Source organism: Phytophthora cinnamomi (assembly GCF_018691715.1).
Source record: "Phytophthora cinnamomi strain GKB4 chromosome Unknown Contig57, whole genome shotgun sequence".
In the NCBI taxonomy this organism is placed as follows: Eukaryota; Oomycota; class Peronosporomycetes; order Peronosporales; family Peronosporaceae; genus Phytophthora; species Phytophthora cinnamomi.
The window spans coordinates 603,323-626,372 of NW_027150990.1; the positions used below are offsets into that span (position 1 = coordinate 603,323).

The window sequence follows — 23,050 nt, forward strand, 5'->3', positions numbered from 1 at the left end:
GGGGGCATGGGAGCTGTGCACTCCCGTGCAAAGTGACCGATCCTTCCGCAACGGAAGCATCGCACGCTACCTCCCTGCTGCTGGTAACCAGCAGTTGTTGCGTTCGAGAGGTCCATTGGCTCCGGACCTCCCGTCCTCGCTACCGGGCGCGGTTGCGGCCTCGGTACGTTTACATGGAGTTTAGCCTGCCGCAGGCTAAACTCTTCTTGCATGGCAAGAGTAATCGCAGCTTCGAGAGTACTCGGGTACTCTCGGAAGAGATAGGTCTTCACAGGCCCATCCCTAAGCCCCTTCATGAACGTGACGACCTTAGTCGCCTCGTCAATCGGGTTAGTCACGATATTTGAGACCAAATATCGTGCGCGCTGCGCGTAAGCATGGACGTCATGCTTACCCTGCTGAAGGTCGAGGAACTCCGCCCTCGACCGGAACTCGTTTTGCGGGGGCTCAAACGCTTGTCTGAGCTCCTCTTTGAACACTTCGTACGTGCTGAAGCACGTACGATCGGAGAGTCGGCGTCCATACGCCCAACCCCTTGCCCGTCCGCCAAGGCAGGACATGGCGAATGCGACCTTCGACAGCGGGTCGACGATGCGTCGAGCCGCTATGGCTGTGTCGAGCTCGACAAGCCACCGGAGAAGAGGCTCGCCCTCTCTTCCCACGTAATTGCTTACGGTCAATTTTAGTGATTGAGCACGCGGTGTCGTCCCTGACGACGCCGTCATTGAGGAAGCAGCATCACGCTGCTCCTTCATGATGAATCCTAGAGCAACACCATGTTGCTCCGTCGGCGATAGCGTACGCAGCATCGTAGCTATCGCCGCTTCTCCCATGACTGTTGACAGTCGTTGAAGGGCTTCCCACTCTAGGTCAGATAGGTGGAGGCAGTCGGCGCGTGCAACATGCGTTGCAGGCGTGTTGGAGCTCTCCATGGGCACCTCCGTGCTCATCTGGTTCTCGGCTCCGCGTTCGTACACCTCGCACGAACGTCAAGCAGTCGGTCGTTGGACGGACTACAAAGTGCTACCAGATGTAGTGGGTCTAACTTGACTCACTACTTTAGCTTACACGTTGCGCTACGTGTATGAGGAAGCGTAGGTACTTAGTAATTACTTAGGTTAATTATACTTGAGTACACAAGGATAATATAAATCAATTAAGACTCCAAGCAGCTTAGTTAAGGTAAAATGAGAACTGTATTGTTTGTAAATTGATCTTCCTCCTAAATCTGCTAAAACTGTTTATCATCTATGAAAGGGGTTGACAGCGGCTGGCTGTCAGATCCCCCGCCAATATGCATACCTCTAATTGGTAGAAAGATGCTGCTTTCTACCAATAGGATCTTTGGGTATGTGTGGACCACTCACTGTGGTGGTCCACTTCAATGTATTCATTGGTGTGACTTACACCAAGGTGAGGAAGTATCTAAAACTTTTTACAGATATTTTATCGGTTAAATTTACAAGTGGCTTGTAGCCACTTGTGTGTGTAACCCCGTTACGCTGAGCACAATGCACACACACACGCGACAGATGTCAATTGAGGGGGAATCCACTAGGAGGGACTGTCATCCGAGTGGGTTAATGCCTCGCCAGATACACTGCACGCAAGCCTGATATTTTCGATAACCTTAATACATTCCCGACCAAATTAATCCGACCACGCACACTTTGAAGCGTAACGCACTCAATTTTTACGATCTGCCGCTGTGCTTTGGCTATGTTGTTCCTGATGTATGTATTAGTACGGGGTTGTTTGTGCTAACAACGCAGTTTTTGCGGTTTGAGGGGTAACTCCCATACAATAAACCGATTTGGCAAAGTGGCCCAAACTTCCGGCCACTATCGCCATAGTTAAACCAAGAAAAATGTACGCAAATGATTGTATTAGTAGTGTGTTTTACCTACTTCCTCTCAATCACTTCGATGTAGCGTCGCGGCATCGATTCAACCAACTTCACTAGCGTCGCATTTCGATGCAATTCCACGCAGCTAAGATAGCAGTAGTTAGCTCAGCAACATTGGAGTACTGCCGTCTATTTGGGTGCACCGTCCGGGCCAACAACGCCCATAGATTTTCTATATGATTCAGGTTGTGTGAGTGGGCAGGCCACTCGAGCAAGTTGATCTCCTGCTCCTCGAAAAACTCCATGGTCTCTTTAGACGTATGGATCGATGCGTTGTCTTGTTACAAAGTCTGTACCGTAGTTTAGATGGGCGTAGGGCAACAAAACTCTGATACCGTGTAGATGTAGTGTGCTGAAGCTTGCCTGCCGGTCAGCACCGCCAGCTGGGACTTGCCCTTGGCACTAAAGGCGCCCCAAACCATCACCGAACCGCGGCCATTTTGTCGCCGCACCGTCGTCCTTGCCGGTCGCCGCACGTCGCGCCAATAATTCTGAAGCCCATCCGGCCCGTCTAGATTGAACTTTTTCTCATCGGAAAAGATGATTTTTTTCACTCCGCCTGCGGCGTGACGACCATGCGCTTCGCCCACTCGATCCGATGCATCTTACGCGCCTCAGGGAGCGGCAGTGTGTTCTCCATTTTGGTGTAGACTAACCAGTCTACACCAGAAAAGAGGCGCCGAATCGTGCGAGCCGATCACTCGCGCTTGCACTCGACCTTGAGCTGGGCAGCGTTGAAATCGCCGCTGGCCGCTTTGCGCAGCAGCAGTCGAGCCAGCCTTTCCGACACGATCGGCTTGCGGCCTGGCTGGCGGCGGCGTCGACGTGGTGCTGCTAGAGCTCGCTCGACCGCGTCGCGTGATCGCCTTACAGTCCTTGCAATGGCTCTTATTGAGAGCCCGCCTTCCTTCAGCCCGCAGATACACCCTCTCTCCTTGTCGCTCAGCCACGCCGGCATGCCCGGGAATAACAGCGAATGAAGACTACTAACAGCAACGATGCTATCGTCCATTAATTCCGTGGTTGGACGACAACGCAGTTACATAGCTACAACCATTTCAGTACGTTTTTCTTGGTTTAACTATGACGATAGTGGCCGGAAGTTTGGGCCACTTTGCCAAATCGGTTTATTGTATGGGAGCTACCCCTCAAACCGCAAACACTGCGTTGTTAGCACAAACAACCCCGTACTAATACATACATCAGGAACAACATAGCCAAAGCACAGCGCCAGATCGTAAAAATTGAGTGCGTTACGCTTCAAAGTGTGGGTGGCCGGATTAATTTGGCCGGGAGTGTACAAGTGTTTGATCCTTAGAGTCCATTTTGGATTGTTCCCATGGATGTTTCGCTTGCTAACAAGTTGCGCTGGGACCTGACAGTTAAGGCTGGAAGGCCTTTCGAGCGCTGCCGCAATAAAATGGTCGCTCTGGCGTTAGACATAAATGTATCTGAAGGGCCAGGGTGAACGTCACGTAGCATGGAGCGCCGGATGCTGCGTTCATCAATTTGAAATATTGCCCCACCATTTCAGAATCCACACCGTATATGTAGACTAGGATAACTACCCTCCATCGCAGATCGTCAGAGCAGGTCATTTTAAAGACAGCTATTCTCCGAATGGCAAGGAAATTCACCGCAAACCGAGGCGGTGGGCTTATTCCGGAAGACAATCACCGCAGCAATACCTTTTGATTGGTCCAGCTAATCCCATGTTGCCTTAATCGTCCTTAGGCTTCTTTCCCTGAAACAACGTTTTGTTTTAGCCAATCAAACGAGTCACATGTAGAAATGATGTTAAGCCAATCAAAATCCGATTCACACAGATGTCCTCAGTCGTAGAAAAAGGTTGGAAATGGCGGAGGGTGACATCCCCCCCCAAGGCGGCGTGCGCTACGTGCTCCAAGGTGGTTTCGAAGTCAAACATGGCAAAGCACCGCAAGGTGTGCGGCAAGAAAAAGCCCCCAAAGACACGCAAGGCGATCAATCGAGACTCCTACCTTCGCAATCGAGAGGACATTCTCAGGGGAGTAACGCGTGTACGAGCAATTTCGTCGTCTAGAAAGTAAGTAAGTTAAAATTAACATTATTGTCACAAAAAATAACTTCTTTTACAGAGGCGCGCAGCGAACGGCGCAGCCCCTGGACGTGGAACCCGCAGAGGAAACGTATTGGCAGCCGCTGTCTGACAAGAACCTTCTCTATGCTGTCTGCAAGGATCCGCACCTGTTCAATTATGTTATTTCCGAATTGAGCGCAAAATGTGAATCGAAATTTGGACAGGACCTAACCGAGGTGACAACCAAGTATCGCTACCGGATGGCGATTTTCGTGCTGGATCCGGACAAACTACACACTGCGCAGGACAAGTTTGGAGATCGTTTGGAGAAAGCTTTCGCGTATGGGTGTGATACTGGAAAGGCCTTTAATGTGTTCTGGGACGGTATGACTGTTGATACGAAGTGGAAACCCTAGCATGAACTAGACATGATGACCAATGTGGAGTATAACAACGAACGTTTCGCGTGAAAAGGGCCAGAGAGGCGAAAGACAAAGCAGAGGCTGATCATACCAAGTTCAAGGCGCGTTTCCCATGTATTGCAGGAAAGTGGCGCGTTACATGAGGTCTACGGAACGCCGCATGCAAGCATTCAAGCAGCGAAAAGAAAAGGCCCAACAACTTTGAGATGAGCAAGTTGCCAAATTGAAGCAGGACATCGCAAAGTCGAAAGTGTTGGAGCGTGCCCTACCTTCGAGGGATTCAAAGAGTCCACCAAGAAGCGCGAAGAAGGTTCCACTAGGGTTCAACACATGGAGGTGCAACCAACCTGAAATTGATGAATACTACGACTTTTTCATCGGTATTTTAACAAAACACAGCAACTTAGTCATGCCAAAAAGTATGAGTTCATACCAAACGGTACGAGTTCATATCAAAAAGTACGAGTTCATACCAAAAGATACGTCATTTTTCATTCCAAAATATACGTTATGGTCATACAAAAAAATACGTGGTCATACAAAATGTACGAGTTCATACCGAAATGTACGAAAATACCCTAAAGGTATGCCGAGAACGGAGGAAGTTCTTTCGCTGGACACGACGCATTAGAGCGTTGTCGACGATCTTGGCTGATGAATGCCGCTAGCATTGAGATGGTTAGGGTATGTCCACCCTCATCGCCACTTCCGCAATGCTTGGTGCAGCAACTGCGGAACATAGGCAATACATGCTTTTCCAGAGCGATTTCTCGGATTCCCCATCAATTTTGCAAAGATTTCGAGGTTTTCGCCGAGCGGTTTGGTAATGCTATACCAGCTTCGCTTGATTCCCGCTTGATTACGGTCTGACTTCGTCCACTCAGATAGTGGTTTGAATAGATGCAATGGAGTGTCTGGAAGCGACTACATCAGGCAATGTTGGGACCAATCCTTAACCGTAGGGATCACAGAAGAAGCGCATTCGTCGTACGCTTCGGTCGTATTGAATACCGATGCTGTGAATTCATTGCATTCAGCACCTTGCAATTTTCCCATGTGTAAATCCTTTAACTCCGTGATCTGGGACTTTGTTTCCAGGAGCAACATATCAAGCTGTCGCAGTCGCTTCAGAATGGGACCTCCTTCGGTATTTTTGCTGGCTTCATACGGAGCACTTGGACACCCATGAAGATACGACTTGTCCGGCGCCAGACAATCCGCCAGCTCACTCTCCTCGCTCTGAACAGTGATATCAAGTAGATACCTCACTAGTGTCTCGGTTGACTCCGAGATGTTCCATCTTGCCCACCATTTTATCATCCGTAAAGACCACCGGCGAGCTGGCTTCGCGTTCACGAAACGATACTGAGCTCCAGCACGTCGGAAGGTATGCGAAGTGAGCCAACTGTTGGACCAGTGTTTCGCAACATAACCAGAAACAGAGCTGCCATTTCGGTTTAAAGCGCGCAATGCAGTTTAGCAACGTGATGAAGCCCTGCTCCCACATTGTTTTGCCCCACCCAATCGCGACGTTCACACAGCCTGAAGCGTCATCATCACTTTTGAGAGCCTTTTGCTCAAACTAGTTAAGGCAGGAAAAACGTAGTTATCACCGCTCCTTTTGTGCCCTCGCTTTTTGGTTGCGTAGTCCACCCAGTTACAAAGGTGTACGTACGTATTACTTGGATCTCCTTCGGAGAGAAGGTTGTGCAAGTTGTACGACCGGCCTTCTGCAACATCAGTTTTCGATTGAACAATGTGTACGTCCCGAACTCTATCGTGTCACCAGGGGAGCTGAGACTTGGTCGACACTGGTACAGCGTGACACCTCTCCACGTCATTAGCACCTCGTGAATTCGGCACATAGCATACAAGGCAAACGACGATACAGCTTTGAACCAAATCGTGCAGTCATCACTGAAGCTTTCCGAAAAACGCGGAGATTTCAGAAAAGAATGTAGCACATCAATCATCTGCAAAGAGATCGGGACTGCTTTTGCTTGCACATACTCAGCTGCCTTTCTCTTCTTGAGACCACACATGAACTGACGTACGAATGGATCCCGAGCTGGATTACCGTATCCACGCATACAGACTTGCTCGTCTTCACGCACACCCCACTTATTCACGTCCGTGCCATCGCTGTTCTCGTAAGACGAAAAGTAGCTAGTGACCGCAGATCTTACTTTCTCCGCTGTTTGCAACGATACCGAAGAAGTCGCGGAAATGCTTTGCGGGTACGCCACTAACACAACTGGCAACTCGTGATGGCGCTCCTTATATGGGTCTGGATATTCATTGGTAATGCAGAACTCGGCAAACATATTGAAATTTTCCTCGTAGACGGTTTGCGTCGCCTTCTTGATCACTTCTTTCGCAGTTTTCTGGCCTTCTTTAGCAAGCTCTTGGACTCCCATCGCTCTTGGAACAGAAATGCTAGAGGGAGCACGTGGCGCACAGACTCACTGAAGTCGCACCTAAGCAGAACTGGTCGTACATTTCGGTATGACCCATACATTTTAGTATGACTAGTAGATTTCAGTATGACTCGTACATTTCTGTATGATCTAGATCATCCAAATGTCGAAATGAGTTTTAGAGTGGTTTTATTTTATCTGAAAAATTGTAGATGACGATTATTTCGTACTTAGAATTCTTGATTTTCATTGGCCATATAACACCAAACGACGCCAAATGTTGTTTCAAGCAAGAGGAAGCGATCTAACCATATACTGAAACCAAGTGACCTGGAAGTTGCTTCCTCGTACGGAATCAACGACCGAGGGCGCGCGAAAATGAATCTATAGGGTTAGGTCATTTTACATACAAATAACAAGATGCTGCCCAGTAGAGGCCACTATTCGAGTGTTGTTTCAGGCAGAGTAAGCTCTATTGTGAAAACCGGCGATTTTGTCACTCCGTATAGCTCTGTAGATCAGGGCTGTGAGCAAAAACAATACGTGGTAATTTGTACTGAATAGGAAGTTAATGTGGGTACTAATCTGAGTAAGTCAGCTTAAATAGGAGTTGGGAACTGGGCTCTAAAGCCATCTTGTCAGAACAGTAGTGAGGGAGAGTGACAGCGGAGACACGATGTATGCCGCAGAATTTCGATGGAGAGCTGTGGTTAAATCCACCCAGCCCTGCTGAGTGGCGCCTTGACTTGGCTTAGCGTAGAGATTAGTATTAGGGCGCAACGTTCTAATATCGAAAGCAACTAGCGCGGCTACGATGCGCTCTTCCGCTCTCGCGTAGAGGTCATCAAAGTTACCCTCTGGGTCGAAGCAAAACTCCGCGTCCTCGACACGGACGCTGGTTCTACTCGTCCTGTTGATTCCTCCTATTTTGACTGATATTTTGGCCAGTGTTTGCATAGCCGCTTGCTCGGTGGATTTATTTGTGCGGACTTCCTCGGAATGCCGAGTTTGGAGCTGACATTTCAGCCTATTTAGAGACCAAATCGATTACGACTCTAAAATAGCTTTGACGCGATGCTCCATAAGACCGATTATAATTAGGGATACCCAGTTTTAAATAAGGGATGGATCGAAATAAATAAGGGTTCCCGTCTCTAAATAAGGCACTAAATCAGCCGATTTACTATCCGATTAGACATTCTGAGTGCTTTTCACAATACATGTACTTCCCTTAATACGAGTCAGTTTACTTACAGTATCCCCATGGCCTGCTGGTTTGCTACTTGGAGTATAAGAGTCCGATTTGGACAATCTGACTGAAAGGCACAATACAGACGAGGGCATGAATAAGGAACGCCTGATATATAACAACTTTCAAGTGGTATGAGCCAATTAGAGGGCATAAATTGCCATTGATGGGACAAAATACTTGGTTTAGTTAATTATGTCACTAATCTGTGTCCGGTCGACGTATACTCCGGCGTGGCGCCAACAAGACTTGATGGTGTCGGCGTCCAGCGCATTACACGCGTTGGTGCACCACGTGACTGCGTCCGATGTCTCGATTACAAAGGGGTCCAGCTCGCAGCACAGTCTCCAGACTACCTCTTCGCCGCAGTCCTGCAGTACACGCCGCTTGATCCACGCGATCACACCTTGGTCGCTTGAGCGAGCTCTCGTTGTCCAGGATCCTCTTGACGGACGATTTGCCCGGCGCCTTGTCCAGCGCAAACTTCTCCCGAGCCCATTCTCCTAGCGTCGCGAGGCTCCACGTTGGCTCGCGGGTGCGCCTTGCACAGAGGTCGAGCTGTTGCTGCTTGGCTAGGCGCATTCTCCGTGCTCGCCGCTCCATCTTGTTCGTGTCAAATTCGAATTTCCCGCCCAGATTCAAAACGCAGCACTGCTTCAAGCTCTTCCCTCTAGAATTGCATAATATTAGTTTTTAAGGTTATAGGATGACACCCGTTCCTTATTCACGCCCCGTCTGTACTGTACCATAATCTACTACAATCTATTATACAGTAATGCATATGTTATTACATGTAATACAGGTGTCCCCGCTGAATCTGCAAAGGTGGGACCAAAAAATACTGCGAGGTTACAATATCTGCACAGGTTGCGCATAGAAGCTAATGTACTGCTTTTATAGACGCTAATGTATTGCCCAGTCAGCAAGTGCGTGGATGCTGAAAGATCGGTTGCCGGTCTGCTTGTGCGCCATCTCGCACACCATGACCTTCTCACCCAGCGTCAGGCGCACGTATGCCTTCTTGTTAACTTTGGACTGGTTCGTCATGAGGACTTTAGGTAAATGGAGTTGGTTGTTGTGCACACTGCATGTCCTGCAAGATATAATGTTCATTGTGGGCCTTTCATTTTCTACCGTGATCTAGCAACTCGATGTTTCACGCAGAGAGACATTGTCCCGCAATGATCTTACTAATTCAGTACATCTCACCAGACAGCTGTGGCAAATCTTGTGCACTGGCAAACTCCCGCACACTCTGTGTTCGCGGTAGATAGCTGATGGCAGTTGCAGATTCAGCGGGGACACCTGTACATGTAACGCCGTTAATAACGGCCTACAGCGCAGCGTCCGCACGTTGACTATCCTGTTCGGGTTGGTGACTCCGAGGGAGTCACCAACCCACTGCGCCACTCGGCGGAAGACGCGGCGCCCCCCTGTTCTACAGCGGACAAAAAATGTAGAGGCCACTGGTCTCCGAGCTGAGAACCTGGCAGGACACAGCTCGGCTACCGACGCGGACGAACCAAGGACGCTCAGTGTTCAGCCGTCGACTTCCAGCGGTCTCATGACAGCATCGCGCAGGGAGATGCTTTGACGGCGAGGCGCAAGCATATCTGGGGGGGGAAAGAGACTTTTCCCTTAGGGAAGGAGATCAAAGGCTACTAGCCAGCGGGGGGAGCCGAAGCAGAAGACGCGCAGCCTCCAAGGCCGACATGTCGTCCATGCAGGGGGAGCCATTCATTTCGTACTGATGCGAACGCACGAGGAAGCCTGTGGGAGCTCGAATACATGGTACTACTGTACAAAGTACTGTACTGTAGACTCTGTATACATGTACACAGCACGTGCAATATCTGCTTCCGCGAAGACCCATATCATGCGTTCATTCATGTGTGATCTTGAACGCGATCTGCTGCTAGAGACACGCCGCGAACCAACAACAGAAATGGTACACATCATTTTGTTAAGATATGTACATATGAGACCACCCAGAACGAAATGATACAGGTGTCCTCGCTGAATCTGCAACTGCCATCGGCTATCTACCGCGAACACAGAGTGTGCGGGAGTTTGCCAGTGCACAAGATTTGCCACAGCTGTCTGGTGAGATGTACTGAATTAGTAAGAACATTGCGGGGAAATGTCTCTCTGCGGGAAACATCGAGTTGCTAGATCGGTAGAAAATGAAAGGCCCACAATGAACATTACATGTATATCTTAGATCAGGGTATCATTGCGTGCATCAAGAGTCACTTCACGCGCATTAAGGTCGAGGATAGCATTGATCGGTATATAGTATGGCTGCCGCAGGAGAAGATCTCAATCTACACAGCCTTAAGTTGGGCGTCACAGGCTTGGAATGCTGTAACTCCTGCCACTATCAGGAACTGCTGGATGCATTCGGGCATCGTATCTAGCGCAAACTCAGCTATGTCGATCCGTAACATTCTTCATTAAAAGCAGTACATTAGCGTCTATGCGCAACCTGTGCAGATATTGTAACCTAGCACTTTTTTTTGGTCCCACCTTTGCAGATTCAGCGGGGACTCCTGTACTAATGCATACACCAGGAACAACATAGCCAAAGTACCGCGCCAGATCGTAAAATTGTTTGAGTTACGCTTCAACTGCCATCGGCTATCTACCGCGAACACAGAACATAGCCAAAACACAGCGCCAGATCGTAAAAGTGTGTGAGTTACGCTTCAAACCGGATCAATTTGGCCAGGAGTGTACTGTACGACAGTGGTACGAATGACTGGACGGACATAGAGTGTATGTACATTCGGTGCCCATCTGGTCACGACGATCTGGGAATGCAATCCTCACTTCGCAACTGGCTCAGAAGCCTCCCAATCGAGAGCACATGCGGTTGTGCTGCATAATTTTGTTGGTGGTCTGCCTTCTCAGTGTGGTGGCCAATTCATCAGCTATTGTCCACCCAGGCCAAGCCAGTATCGCTGCCCACAACCTACGTCACTCGAACACCGTGCTCGAGAGGAGGGCGTTAAAGTCGTATGTGGACGAGATCGACAGTGAGGGTAACCAAGGCAACAACGAGAGAGCTTACATCCCTGGGCTATCGCCGATAGCAGGGACATTATTGAAAATCAGTCCGTCTTCTCAGAAGCTCGCGAACAAGTTGTGGCTGAAATCGAAGACGAACCCGGAACAAGTTTTCAACACCTTACGCCTTGGAAAGGCTAGCGTGAAGCTCGAAGATAACCCGCGGTTCCTCCAGTGGCTCAATTACGTGGATATGTACTCAAATCTGAGAAATCGCTTGTTTACCGACAACGACGTTTTGAAGTTACTGCAAAAGTCCAACTCAGCCGAGGAGTTGGTGGCACTTTTCAGTCGCTTAGAAAATCCCGAACAGGAAGCCGTCAGCTGAATACATGCAGATACTCCTATTTGAGGAGTCGGCATCTTCGCGCAAGCTCCTAAACGAGGCGTGGCTGAAGTCTGGAGATACTCCGGAGGAGGTTTTCAACATCCTGCGTCTGCAAAAAACGAAAATTACATCGTTCAAACTGGAATACAACTCGATATTCCTGCCGTGGTTTAAGTACACCAAAATGTACCACGGGACATCGGCAGTGGGCGATTTGCAAACGTATAAGTTCCTGCGGAGCAGGTACGCCACTTCGAATTCGAACTTGCACCACTCTTCCAATTACTCAAGCAGACGCGGGGTATGGATGCGCTTGGAGAAAACCTGCAGAGTTTCTTGTTCCTGAGTTGGACGGAAAAGGCTTCAAACCCAAGTTTGTCCAGAACCAGATGTCGGCTTCGTGGGGAGCTATTTTCGAGTTGCCGAAGGATCACGTCTTTTACAGAGCCCTGGAAGAGTATACGATATTCTACACGGCACGGCGGGGTGGAGAGCAAGTTATAAAGACTGTGCGAGGTTTGTTTGCCAATAATAAGCTTGACAAAGCCCTTGCCGCCGCGTCGAAAGTTTAGAAGTTAACTGACGTGCATCAGTGTCGAGAATTTCAGTAGCTTCCGCAATAAAACATGCCTGAACCGTACCATGTTTTCCGGTAATACAATTTGTTCTTCCTCTTAACACACACTTTACCACTATGACAAGTGGAACTCAACTTGGCTCAGCATGTTCTACAGTTTCGTTGTTCCGTTGTTGTTGTTGCCGCAGCAATTAACACTGCATGAGCCTCCGCGACTCAGTCAATTGAAATCGGCGATTGCTTCGAACCAGCTAGCAAATCCGATGTTGTTTGGCGCGTCTTCTTCTTTCCACCACCCATAGCTGACCCACTCTCCTCATTTTCTCCACGAATCGTGAATGTACTAAGCAACCCAAAGTGGTCGGACGACCACAAACCATCGGCGATCTTTTGTTGGCCGACGATCACGATCTCATCGAAGGTGCACATCGCTGCTTCTTCATTTGGTGCAGGGTAGAAGTACATGCGATCCAGTCGACTGCGGAAGGATCGGTTCATCACCAGCAAGTTACGCGTGCCGTCAAACGTGTACCCGTTCTCCTCCGTATTACCAGGCACGGACAGCCAGAGATCCTTCCAACCGCCTGGAAGACCTGCCGTCGCCTGCACCACCAAAATGTCAGCTCACAATATAACCCACCGCCATCAAAATCTCAAGCGTACCAAATCCACCGTCTCCATCCCCCTGTTCCACTTGCTCTCCACGGAGCTCCTTCCCCTTCCGTCTCGCCAACTTCTTCTCATCTTCCGTCGCCCCGTCACCCCACAAAGCAATTCTCATGGAACCACTCGCGTATCTCCAGCACCTTCCCTCCGGCCACCTTGTCCTTCGCCATCTTCCCTACGCGAACCGCGTCCTTCTCAATCTTGCCCCACATCGGCGGCACTTGGATCTGCCACTCTTGGCCAGCTCCACGTCCACATTGGCGACTGCCGCCAGTCGCCGGTCCAGCAGCTTCATGTCCGCGCGCAGCAGATTCGTGTCCCCATGAACACCGCCCCCAGACACACTCTACCACCACCACCACTACCACTACTTTGACCAAAACCTCGTTTCCGGCCAACCACCACCGCCTCCTCATCACTGTCACCCTCTGCATTGTTCACTCTGTCCCTTAACAAGTTGAGACTCTCCTTCAATTGGGCCACCCGAGGGCCTGCGAACTGAGGCAGACTTTCGAGGTGGGACGTCCCCACGAACAGGGAAAGGCCCGGCACGGGCTCCACCTGCATGAGCACCAGCTCCCGGCCCATCCCCGTGTTGGAGAACGGGTGCGTCTCTAGGGACGTCACGGGCAATGCACTGAATAGGGCCACGAAATAGGCCTCCTGGAAGGGCGGGGCCGTGTCCACGCTGCAGTCGTAGAACCGCGCCCAGCTCTGCGCCTTCAGCAGCGCCAGCGACTCGCGCGTGACCTCCTGGAAGCCAATGACGGCGGGCCGCGCGCTCCACCAGCCGCCCGATGGCCTTCATGCGCGCGGAGCGGGCCACCTCGTCGAAGAAGACGTTGAACGTCAGGATGCGCAGCTTCATGCTGGTAAAAAAAAATTCTCTCGGTTTTTGTTTTGGGGAAAATTAAGTTCGAATTGATGCGAACTTAACGCGAGTTATTTTAATAAGCGATAAATTGAAGAAAATAATACCGTGCAAAATGAAATTTATTCCGATGTGGTTAAATGAAATTTATTCCGATGTGGTTAAATAGATTACCGCTTCTGGGTGGTTGATGAAGCGCAGTGTCAGGATCGATCCAGGCGCCAACGTACCTGCAGTTGGGCCAGGTTTCGCTGTGCGTGACCCAGGAGGTCTCGTCTAGGTATTCATGCACCGTGATGCCATCCGGCAGCACGGGATGCGTGCCAGCACTTGGTACCCGGGCCCGTTCGCACGGTCGCACGCAGCGAAAATATCGCCGTCAAGCTCGCGGAGGTGTACTTGTTTGTTGACCTGGTACAGCCAAACGTAGCCTCGAGGGAGCGAGTTGGCCGGACGATTCATGCCGGTGAACAAGATGCTGACCGTGTTGATAAACTGCGAAGCGACGGACGGTACCTGCACGCTCGGAAGACTATAGGTCAAGAGCTGTCCGTAGGAAGCTTGTAGAAGAACGAGCGGCAATAAACAGAACCAGTACGCGAAGAACTCCCATAACCATTGGGTAGAACACTGCCACGAAGACCAGCGCAGTCAAAAGCAGTACGGGATTTCGAGGAGAACAGCGCCAGTCAAATATGACAAGACACTGTACGTCTCGGCCGCTCGTTCACGATAAAATGCCGCTCGGTACTTAAATAGAGCAGGGATGACTCCACTGAAGGTAAAGAACGTAATATACGAGGCTGCCACGAAGATCATACCCATTCCTGATTTGATGCCTTGGTACGAAGTGCACTCGACTCCCACGTCGGCGACTCCAAACACGAGTCCAAGAACCATCGACATGTTAAATCTCGTGCAAAGGGTGCTTCTCAGCCCTTCACCGCGCTACATGTACAGTATATAGGAAGTACTCGCAGGACTGAGAAAGAAATTACGTCCAATACCTTCAAGATGATTCACTGTCGGCATATGCCTCGATAGGCTTTATTTACCAGCACTAAACTCAAGTATTTCGTGTGCTGACCCCAGCGCTCGTAGACATCCACTTCCTGTTGTAGAGCAACAACTGGAGGACTAAAGTCAATCGCAGTTAGGACTCGCAACTTTCCTGATGAGGGTATTAGCCATGTATTCTTCCGTCGACGCATAGATACGATCATGACTCTCTAACACCTGGGAACTGCGAATCCCCGGGGCCTCTCGGTCTGGGTACCCCAATTGACTTGAGTATACTGCCACGTCGACAACTTTTGAAAGCCAACATTTAAAATCTGGAAGTTATTATTGTTTTCGTCGCCAACGGCGGATGTCCGTTAGCCTCTACACTTTCGTCCCGCGGTAAGGGCTTTGTAAGGCCTGTACGTCAGCAAACAGACCTCGCACAGTCTTTTGAACTTGTTGCCCACCCCGTACTGCCGTGTAATACAAATTTCAGATTTGAGAACGAATCCATGCACTTCAGTCATTGGAGAAAACTTCACGCCAGCCTTTCCGAGATGTACATAGTTGAAAACCTTTTCCGGGTCCGTTCCTGACTTTAGCCACAGCTTGTTAGCGGGACCTTGTGCTGATGGACTGATCTTCGATAGGCCCACTGCTACGGATGACAACCCAGATATGTAATCCCTCTCAGCATCTTCGTCGTCATTGGGCCTCAACCGTCTTGCCGAGGTTGCCTTGTTCACGCTGCGGAAGTCGGCAGAGATACTGGCTTGGTTCAAGAGGGTAAGGCCTGGCATATTCATGATCACGGTGCTTAGAAGGCAGTTTGCAAACAAACAGCGCAGTACAAACGTATTATCACGAAGTGGGGAAGTTGCGGAGTGAGGTTCTAACAAAGTAAGCGTTCTAGTAACGTCGCTGATTCGCAGTGGATCTTACTGCAGTATTACGAATCCCCCCACCCACCCACCCACACACACACACACACGCAGCAGTAAGATGGCCGTCATACATTTTATCCTGGAGCGGATTACGAACGAATTATCTTGGGCACTGTTGCCGACAGCAACTGGTAATGGCGATGCTGGGTATGCTCCGCCAAGATCGATTTCTGCATGCCAAGAATCTGTCTAAGCTATTGAAGAAAAAGTACAAGGTCTACCCCCGGCGTTGTCTTGCTCGATAGCGCCAACATATCGCGGTCCGAGAACGAGAACCGTGTGCATATGCCCGTGATTCCACACCACGGATTCGTCGAGGTAAATTCTTCAATTTTCAAGCGTTCCTCCGTGAACACGTTTGAGGTAAAAGGCGACAGTTCTTAGAGCGTCGAAGGCATGCCTCGCAACGAGTGTCGCAGTGATTCGATGCGAGGCAGTCCCCGGGAGTGGCGTGGTGGGTGCTGAAAACTCGGGTAGCGAGTTGGCCTGAGTGCAAGCTGAGAGCTAAGAACGGTGCCCCCTAAACTAAAACGAAGCTGGCTACAATTCTGTTGGCTAGGCAGGCCTAGTGCAAAGCCGTGGCGTGTCGTGATGTAGAGTTTGGCTTGAGACAGATGCTTGAAAAACATGGCTCACTTCATTGGTCGAAAACACCGCTTTCAGCATTGAAAAAAATCAAACATCACATTCCAATATTTTTATCGCCCAGAGATTTTACTTTGTCTGGTGGTTCACGTACCTTAATGCCAGCAGCGAGAGCAACCGAAGCACGGCGATCCACAGAAGAAGGACCCCAACGTTTCTCCAAATGTCACTGTGCTTGATGAGGAACATTGTTTCCAGATAATCCTTCAAAGTGATCCCTTGAGGCAAGCTTGGAGGAGTCCCAGTCATAGACCGGCAACCACGTTCACTGTCATCCCCATCGCTTGGACAATCACCAAACACAATGGCGGCCAAACTTGCAAATGCGTACTTGTTTGGAACGATGTGGTAGATCCACTTGTAGCCGCTGGGAATAGCGATCGCAGGTGGATTAAAACCGGTGAACAGGGTGCAAACGATATTGACAATCACCATGAAGACTGACGCGACCTCGAGGCTTGGCAACAAGAAAGCTAGAAACTGCCCGAAGTAGGACATCAGCAGGACAATGAGCGACAAGCTGAGCCAGAACGTAAAGAAAGCAGGTACACCCGTGAAATCGGCCATTGGGTAGAATATCGCCATGAACAGCAGCGTCGTCCCAAAGCAATACGGGATTTCGACGAGTGTAGCACCAACGAAGTACCAAAACGCGTTGTATGATTCAGAAGCTCGCTCGCGGTAGAACGCTGTCTGCTCCTTGCACGTAATTGGGAGCGAGCCGTTAAAAGTGATAATCGTCATATTCACTGCCGCCATGTAGACCATACCCATACCAGGAGTTGACCCCTTGGTACGAGACGTACTCCGTATCCAAGTAAGAAACTCCAAGCGAGATCGCGAGGACCATTGACACAACGATACGAGTCAGGTTGAATGACGGTGTCCGCCAGTACAGATCGAACCAGCGCTTCGTCAAGAACGTCGCCTGCACCCAATTACTCGCGGCGCGCTTGCGCTTGAACTCCAAAGGAGGCAACGAAGGCGAAGGCCGCGCTACACCCTCCCGGTCCATGTTCGATTCGAGCTGGCGGTACTGTTCGCTCGACTTGAACAGTGACACGAAATCCGTCTTCGGCCCGTTTTCGTTGCCTACACCCGCGCCGATAACATCCAGCATCCACGTCGCCGGGTTATAGTCCTTCTCGAGTTTCCCCACACCGTCAATCGACTCGAAGTACTTGATCAGGTTCACCGCCTTCTCACCCAGATCCCCAAAGAACACCATCTCACCACCGCGCTTCAGCAGCAAGAGACTGTCGAACACTTCGAACACCATCGCCGACGGCTGGTGGATCGTGCACACGATGGTGCGACCCGTGTCCGCCACCTTACGCACGCCGTCCATGATGAGCTTGGCCGATCGAGCGTCGAGACCACTCGTCGGCTCATCCAGGAACAATACGCTGGGTTGCGCCGCCAGCTCCACTCCGATCGTCAGGCGCTTCATCTGCTCCGTGGAGCTGCCGCGGATGATCTGGTCGGCGATCGGGTGCAAGTCCAGCAGCTCCAGGCACTCGTTAATGGAGTCGTACTTCTGGCTGTCAGGGATATCAGCACCTTGGCGTAGGAACGCACTAAATGTCAACGCCTCACGGAATGTAGACGCGTCCGAGTGGATGTCCATCTGCTCGCAGTACCCCGTAGCGCGCCGGATAGCAAGATCGGTGGCCGGGTGTCCATTGAGCATGATGTCGCCACGAATTTCACCTCCAGTCTTGCGTCCTGCAATGACGTCCATGAGCGTGGTCTTGCCTGCTCCGGAGGACCCCATGAGTGCGGTGATAGTGCCGGGCAGCGCGAAGCCGCTGACGCCCTTGAGCAGGTCGATGGTGGCTTTGGGGTGCGTTGGGTCTGGCACTGAGTACCACAAGTCCCGGAATGCCAGTGTGACAGGAATGAAGTTTCTCTCGGTTTGCTGGGTCATTGGGATTGAAATATCGCTATCGGATAACTTCCCGCTTTGGCTGGTCTTGGCGTGGCTATGGCAGTATAGTCCATTGACGCCGGCGAACTGCGTGCGTCTTTGGGCACATTTAACTTAAAATTCGTGGGTTCTTCGGTACGATGGAATTCCAGGACGGCCCAAGCAACTGTCATGAAGACAATGTACATGCCGGTCAAATAAGCGATTCCCAGCCACAGCCACATTCGCCGCGTTGGAACATCAAACGAATTCAAGGAGTACTCGCTCATCGTCATGCCAAACTTCTCGCAGTAGTCGACGCCTTCATACACACAGACATCGAAGCGAGAATCCGTGTACTGGTTCACTGTCGATGCTCGAAGACTCAAGCTTGAGGACTGATCCAGTACATCCAAATCAAATAGCCGGGCATCTGCCTTCTCGTGATCACGAAGCCACAGAACAACGTTGAGAAAAACAGCGACAGTTGACTGAGTGGCCCCGCCACGTTCATGTCTGGTAGCACGGCCGCGAGGAAGAAAAACCAAGCTGCGAACATCATACTCGTCAGAAACAAGACCAGCTCGAACAAAAGGAAGCCTGCAGCTGTCGATACAAACCCGCACATCCAGTAGATGATGGAGCCAAAAGCAGCGTTTCCATGAAAGCCAGCGGAATTTGGCTCACGGATGTGGCCAAAACAAAGGACGAAGTGCGGAAGAAGTTCGCTCCGCGTTGCTTGTTGAACACATCACGAAGGTTCATGAATGTCGGCATTTGAGCCGACTGACCGACCGTCACAAAATTAATTGCCACGTACACCATGCCGATAACCACTTGGGTGTCCGCTTCATCGAACTGAAAAAAAGTGCTGCCGTTCAACAGACCCAGCATCACAGACATCAAGAATCGGCTCTTCAGTAGCGCCGTATTGCGCAAAGTGACTGTCATTTGACGCCGTATCAACGTGAGCGTGCCGTCCCAGAAGTTCTGGTGGAACTCGGGTCGAACCTCCATGAACTTGGAGGTGTCAGACAGTAGCGACCGATCCAGCGGCGTGTTCAATGCAGCCGTCATGTCGTCTCGGACAGATGAGGTCTCAAACGCGTGGGCGAACTCGCACGCACTGGCGGGGCATGCTCCCACTTCGTACTGCCGCTGCTTGCTCGTGCCCAGATCCAACAGAAAATCGGCCACGTCGCGGGTGGCAGGACAGCGGAAGCCCAAACGCTCGAAGTACCCCAGCGCCTCCGACCGAGGACCATGGTACATCACGTACCCGTCGTTGAGCAGAATCACGTCGTCAAACAGAGCGAACACCTCCGGGGACGGCTGCAGCAGCGAGATGACCACCGTTTTGCGCAACGCCTTGGCCAGGCTGCGCTGCGTCGAGATGATGTCGAACGTCGCGGCGCTGTCGAGGCCCGTGCTGATCTCGTCCATGAGCAGCACGAACTTGTTACCGAACGCCATCTCGCCGGTCGTCACGCGCTTGCGCTCGCCGCCCGACACGCCGCGCAGCATGGCATCGCCCAGGATGGTGTTCTGACAGGCTTCTAAACCGAGTTGCCGGATCACCACGTCCGGGTAGTGCTGGTACGTGGCTCGGAGTACGTCGAGAGCCTGTTGGTTCTGCTCGGGCGTGCCGCGCGAGAACAACTTCTCCTCGTGCTTGGACAGCTTGCCGCCCGTGCACGCGTTGGCGAACTCGAGCGTCTCCTTGACGGTGAGCGTCGACAAGTGCTTGTCGTGCTGGTCCACGAAGGACACGAACTGCGGCAGTCGCGCGCGCAGCTCGCCTTGCGCAATGCCGTTGTACGTCACCTCACCGTCCACGCGCAGCGTGCGCATGTCGGTGGACAGTCTGCCGCCCAGCATCTTGAGGAGTGAGGACTTGCCGGAGCCGGGCTGGCCCAGCACGAGTGTCATGGTGCCGGGCTTCAGCACGCCGCTCACGTTGCGGAGGATGTCTTTCGTCACGATGTGCTTCTTGGCGTTCATGCGGATGGCCGCCATCTTGACGGTGTTGGTGAGCGTGGGCAGCTCGGTCTTGAGGTTGGTCTCGTCCTTGACGACGACGTCGGCGGAGATGGAGACGTTGTGGAACCGCACCTCCATCTGCGGGAGCGGTTGTCCGAGCGCGGCCTGCATGCGCGTGGAAATGTGCTCGTGCAGAGCGAGTGGGCCTTGGGCCATGAGCTTCCCCACTGTCGTGCCCGACGGATGGGTGTGCATTGTCAAAGAAATTGCATGTACTAATGATTGCCATTGCAAGTTGTGGCGGTGAAGGCGTGTTGAAGTTACACTGTGCAAGTTGGTAAGTGAACTGCGTATCGAGTCAACGTGCTCAACACACCTGGTTTTGGCACGGGTACTGCATAAACAATTGGCATTGTAATCGTCCGCACACGTGAGGGACGAAGCTGCGCAAGGTCAGCCCGTCAGAGTGCATTCCTTGCCTGCCGAGCTCCCGTCCGGCCTGGCCTGTACATGGTCGGTCTGCTCGCTGTGTTCATGTACGGTCTGGTCGTAGGAAGAATCAGAAGAGTGTAACTTCTGAAAATTGTTAATGAATTAGAAGCTCTATTATATTTCCACCTTAGAACTAAATCTAGAGAATATATGATTATTCTATTTTCTAGAATTATGGTATTTTCTGTTTTGTTGATGGGTGAGCCGTTGCTCAGTTGTCTCATTCTGTTGGCTCGATACGTGTTGGTTGAATTTGTTGCGATTTAGTCGGTACAACCCGAAGACGCGCCGTGTTGGTAGTCTCCTCACTACACATAGAGCTGTTGGGTCCGTCGACCAAGTCTGGTGCTTATGGCACTTACGGTCGGAACAGCTCAGCTCTCGCGTTCAGAGCTGTATCTTTCCGAAGTACATTTGGGGATGTTATTTCCTACACATGCCTAATAGACGAGCAGTCAATGTGTTCGTCTACCGGATTTGTTCGACCGTGGTGCCTCATTGAAAACAGCCAGTCACCTTCGTCCAGGGACATTGGGCACATGGTGAGGGTGCATGTGAAAGTATTTTTTTATGACTAAGCAAAGTCCACTGTGCAGTACATGTGTCGCATCAGTGTTGTCTTGCCGACTGGTGTGGTTCAGTGTGGATAGCTCACGTCATCCCGACGTCTGAAGTATAGGTGGGACCTTTGGTCCCTACAGGGCAGGAATTCAAGTTGATATACTTGGTTGGTACTACACTTGGGTCCCTTCAAGTTGTGGACTACAACACTAGATGGAACAAATGGGCGCTCGAGGTCATCACTCCCTCGATAGGTTTAGTATCACAACTGTAGCTTGACGTGCATTTTGATGTCGACCGGTGCCTACATCTACCATTCAAGTAGATTATCAACATTACTCGCTACATAATCCTCAACGTTAGTGCCGCGAAAGCGATTATGAGCACAATTGTGCTGTGTTCCCAAGTACATCATCTTCCGAGTTGGCAATTACCAGCACAAAATGCACCCCGCCACCCCGCAGACGCCATTTCCCAATTTCCTCACATTCGCTTACTCGGAGACTGCGCTAAGCATGGGTCCTTTAATCCCCAAAAGAACGACGATAAGGGCCTGGCCAAAGTCCCACCCATCGGGCACGACAGTGGGGAAGCTCTCATGGCCCAAGGCCCTCGCTCTGCACGAGCACATTTCCACGCGCATGCAGGCCGCGCTCGGACAACCGCTCCCGCAGATGGAGGTGCGGTTCCACAACGTCTCCATCTCCGCCGACGTCGTCGTCAAGGACGAGACCAACCTCAAGACCGAGCTGCCCACGCTCACCAACACCGTCAAGATGGCGGCCATCCGCATGAACGCCAAGAAGCACATCGTGACGAAAGACATCCTCCGCAACGTGAGCGGCGTGCTGAAGCCCGGCACCATGACACTCGTGCTGGGCCAGCCCGGCTCCGGCAAGTCCTCACTCCTCAAGATGCTGGGCGGCAGACTGTCCACCGACATGCGCACGCTGCGCGTGGACGGTGAGGTGACGTACAACGGCATTGCGCAAGGCGAGCTGCGCGCGCGACTGCCGCAGTTCGTGTCCTTCGTGGACCAGCACGACAAGCACTTGTCGACGCTCACCGTCAAGGAGACGCTCGAGTTCGCCAACACGTGCACGGGCGGCAAGCTGTCCAAGCACGAGGAGAAGTTGTTCTCGCGCGGCACGCCCGAGCAGAACCAACAGGCGCTCGACGTACTCCGAGCCACGTACCAGCACTACCCGGACGTGGTGATCCGGCAACTCGGTTTAGAAGCCTGTCAGAACACCATCCTGGGCGATGCCATGCTGCGCGGCGTGTCGGGCGGCGAGCGCAAGCGCGTGACGACCGGCGAGATGGCGTTCGGTAACAAGTTCGTGCTGCTCATGGACGAGATCAGCACGGGCCTCGACGCGCTGCGACGTTCGACATCATCTCGACGCAGCGCAGCGCCCAATAGCGTTGCGCAAACGGTGGTCATCTCGCTGCTGCAGCCGTCCCCGGAGGTGTTCGCTCTGTTTGACGACGTGATTCTGCTCAACGACGGGTACGTGATGTACCATGGTCCTCGGTCGGAGGCGCTGGGGTACTTCGAGCGTTTGGGCCCCGCTGATCTGCCACCCGCGACGTGGCCGATTTTCTACGGATCTGAACGCAACAGCGCTGTATTTATTGAAAATGAGGCTGTATCACCCGCCGATGCGTGCAGTTCTGCGACGAACCTCATCTGACTCGAAGATTTATGTTTGGCTTTTGCGATGAAATACGCCGCCAGATCGTCACCTGTCTGTTTTGCTGCCTCAGTTAAATGAGTTCGACAGTTCCACCAGGCGCTTCAGACGTACGCTTCACGTTGACGGCGTCAACGCAATACGGCGCTGAAACCGATTCTTGATGATGCGTGATATAGTGCTGTTGAACAACAGCTTTCAGTTCGATGAAAACAGTTTTAATGATTCATCGCTCATGATGTACGTAAACAATCAGCCCCGTGAC

The 23,050-nt window shown here is 51.5% G+C and overlaps 4 protein-coding genes across 4 annotated transcripts in view; 2 read left to right on the top strand and 2 right to left on the bottom strand.

The window, feature by feature from the left end:
• Positions 1-4,381, top strand: part of IUM83_19069 (uncharacterized protein) — a gene marked incomplete at both ends in the record, with an annotated part of 62,001 nt that extends 57,620 nt beyond the window's left edge. Inside the window, one exon of the mRNA XM_067944098.1 lies at positions 4,024-4,381. Within this exon, the coding sequence (XP_067787816.1) occupies positions 4,024-4,381 (358 nt within the window). The remainder of the gene's footprint in view (positions 1-4,023) is intronic.
• A 7,859-nt stretch (positions 4,382-12,240) lies between these two features.
• Positions 12,241-18,079, bottom strand: IUM83_19070 (pleiotropic drug resistance protein ABC superfamily; the record flags this gene model as incomplete). Its single annotated transcript, XM_067944099.1, has 5 exons — positions 12,241-12,627; positions 12,688-12,768; positions 12,831-12,917; positions 13,090-13,492; positions 16,929-18,079. The coding sequence occupies 5 exons, from the start codon at positions 18,077-18,079 to the stop codon at positions 12,241-12,243; spliced, it is 2,109 nt and encodes a 702-aa protein (XP_067787850.1).
• Positions 18,080-18,443: 364 nt separating this feature from the next.
• IUM83_19071 (Pleiotropic drug resistance protein ABC Superfamily) lies at positions 18,444-20,293 on the bottom strand (the record flags this gene model as incomplete). Its single annotated transcript, XM_067944100.1, has 2 exons — positions 18,444-18,607; positions 18,685-20,293. 2 exons carry the CDS (start codon positions 20,291-20,293, stop codon positions 18,444-18,446), a joined length of 1,773 nt encoding a protein of 590 aa, XP_067787849.1.
• Positions 20,294-21,732: 1,439 nt separating this feature from the next.
• IUM83_19072 (Pleiotropic drug resistance protein ABC Superfamily) lies at positions 21,733-22,785 on the top strand (the record flags this gene model as incomplete). Its single annotated transcript, XM_067944101.1, has 1 exon — positions 21,733-22,785. One exon carries the CDS (start codon positions 21,733-21,735, stop codon positions 22,783-22,785), a length of 1,053 nt encoding a protein of 350 aa, XP_067787851.1.
• Positions 22,786-23,050: the final 265 nt, after the last annotated feature.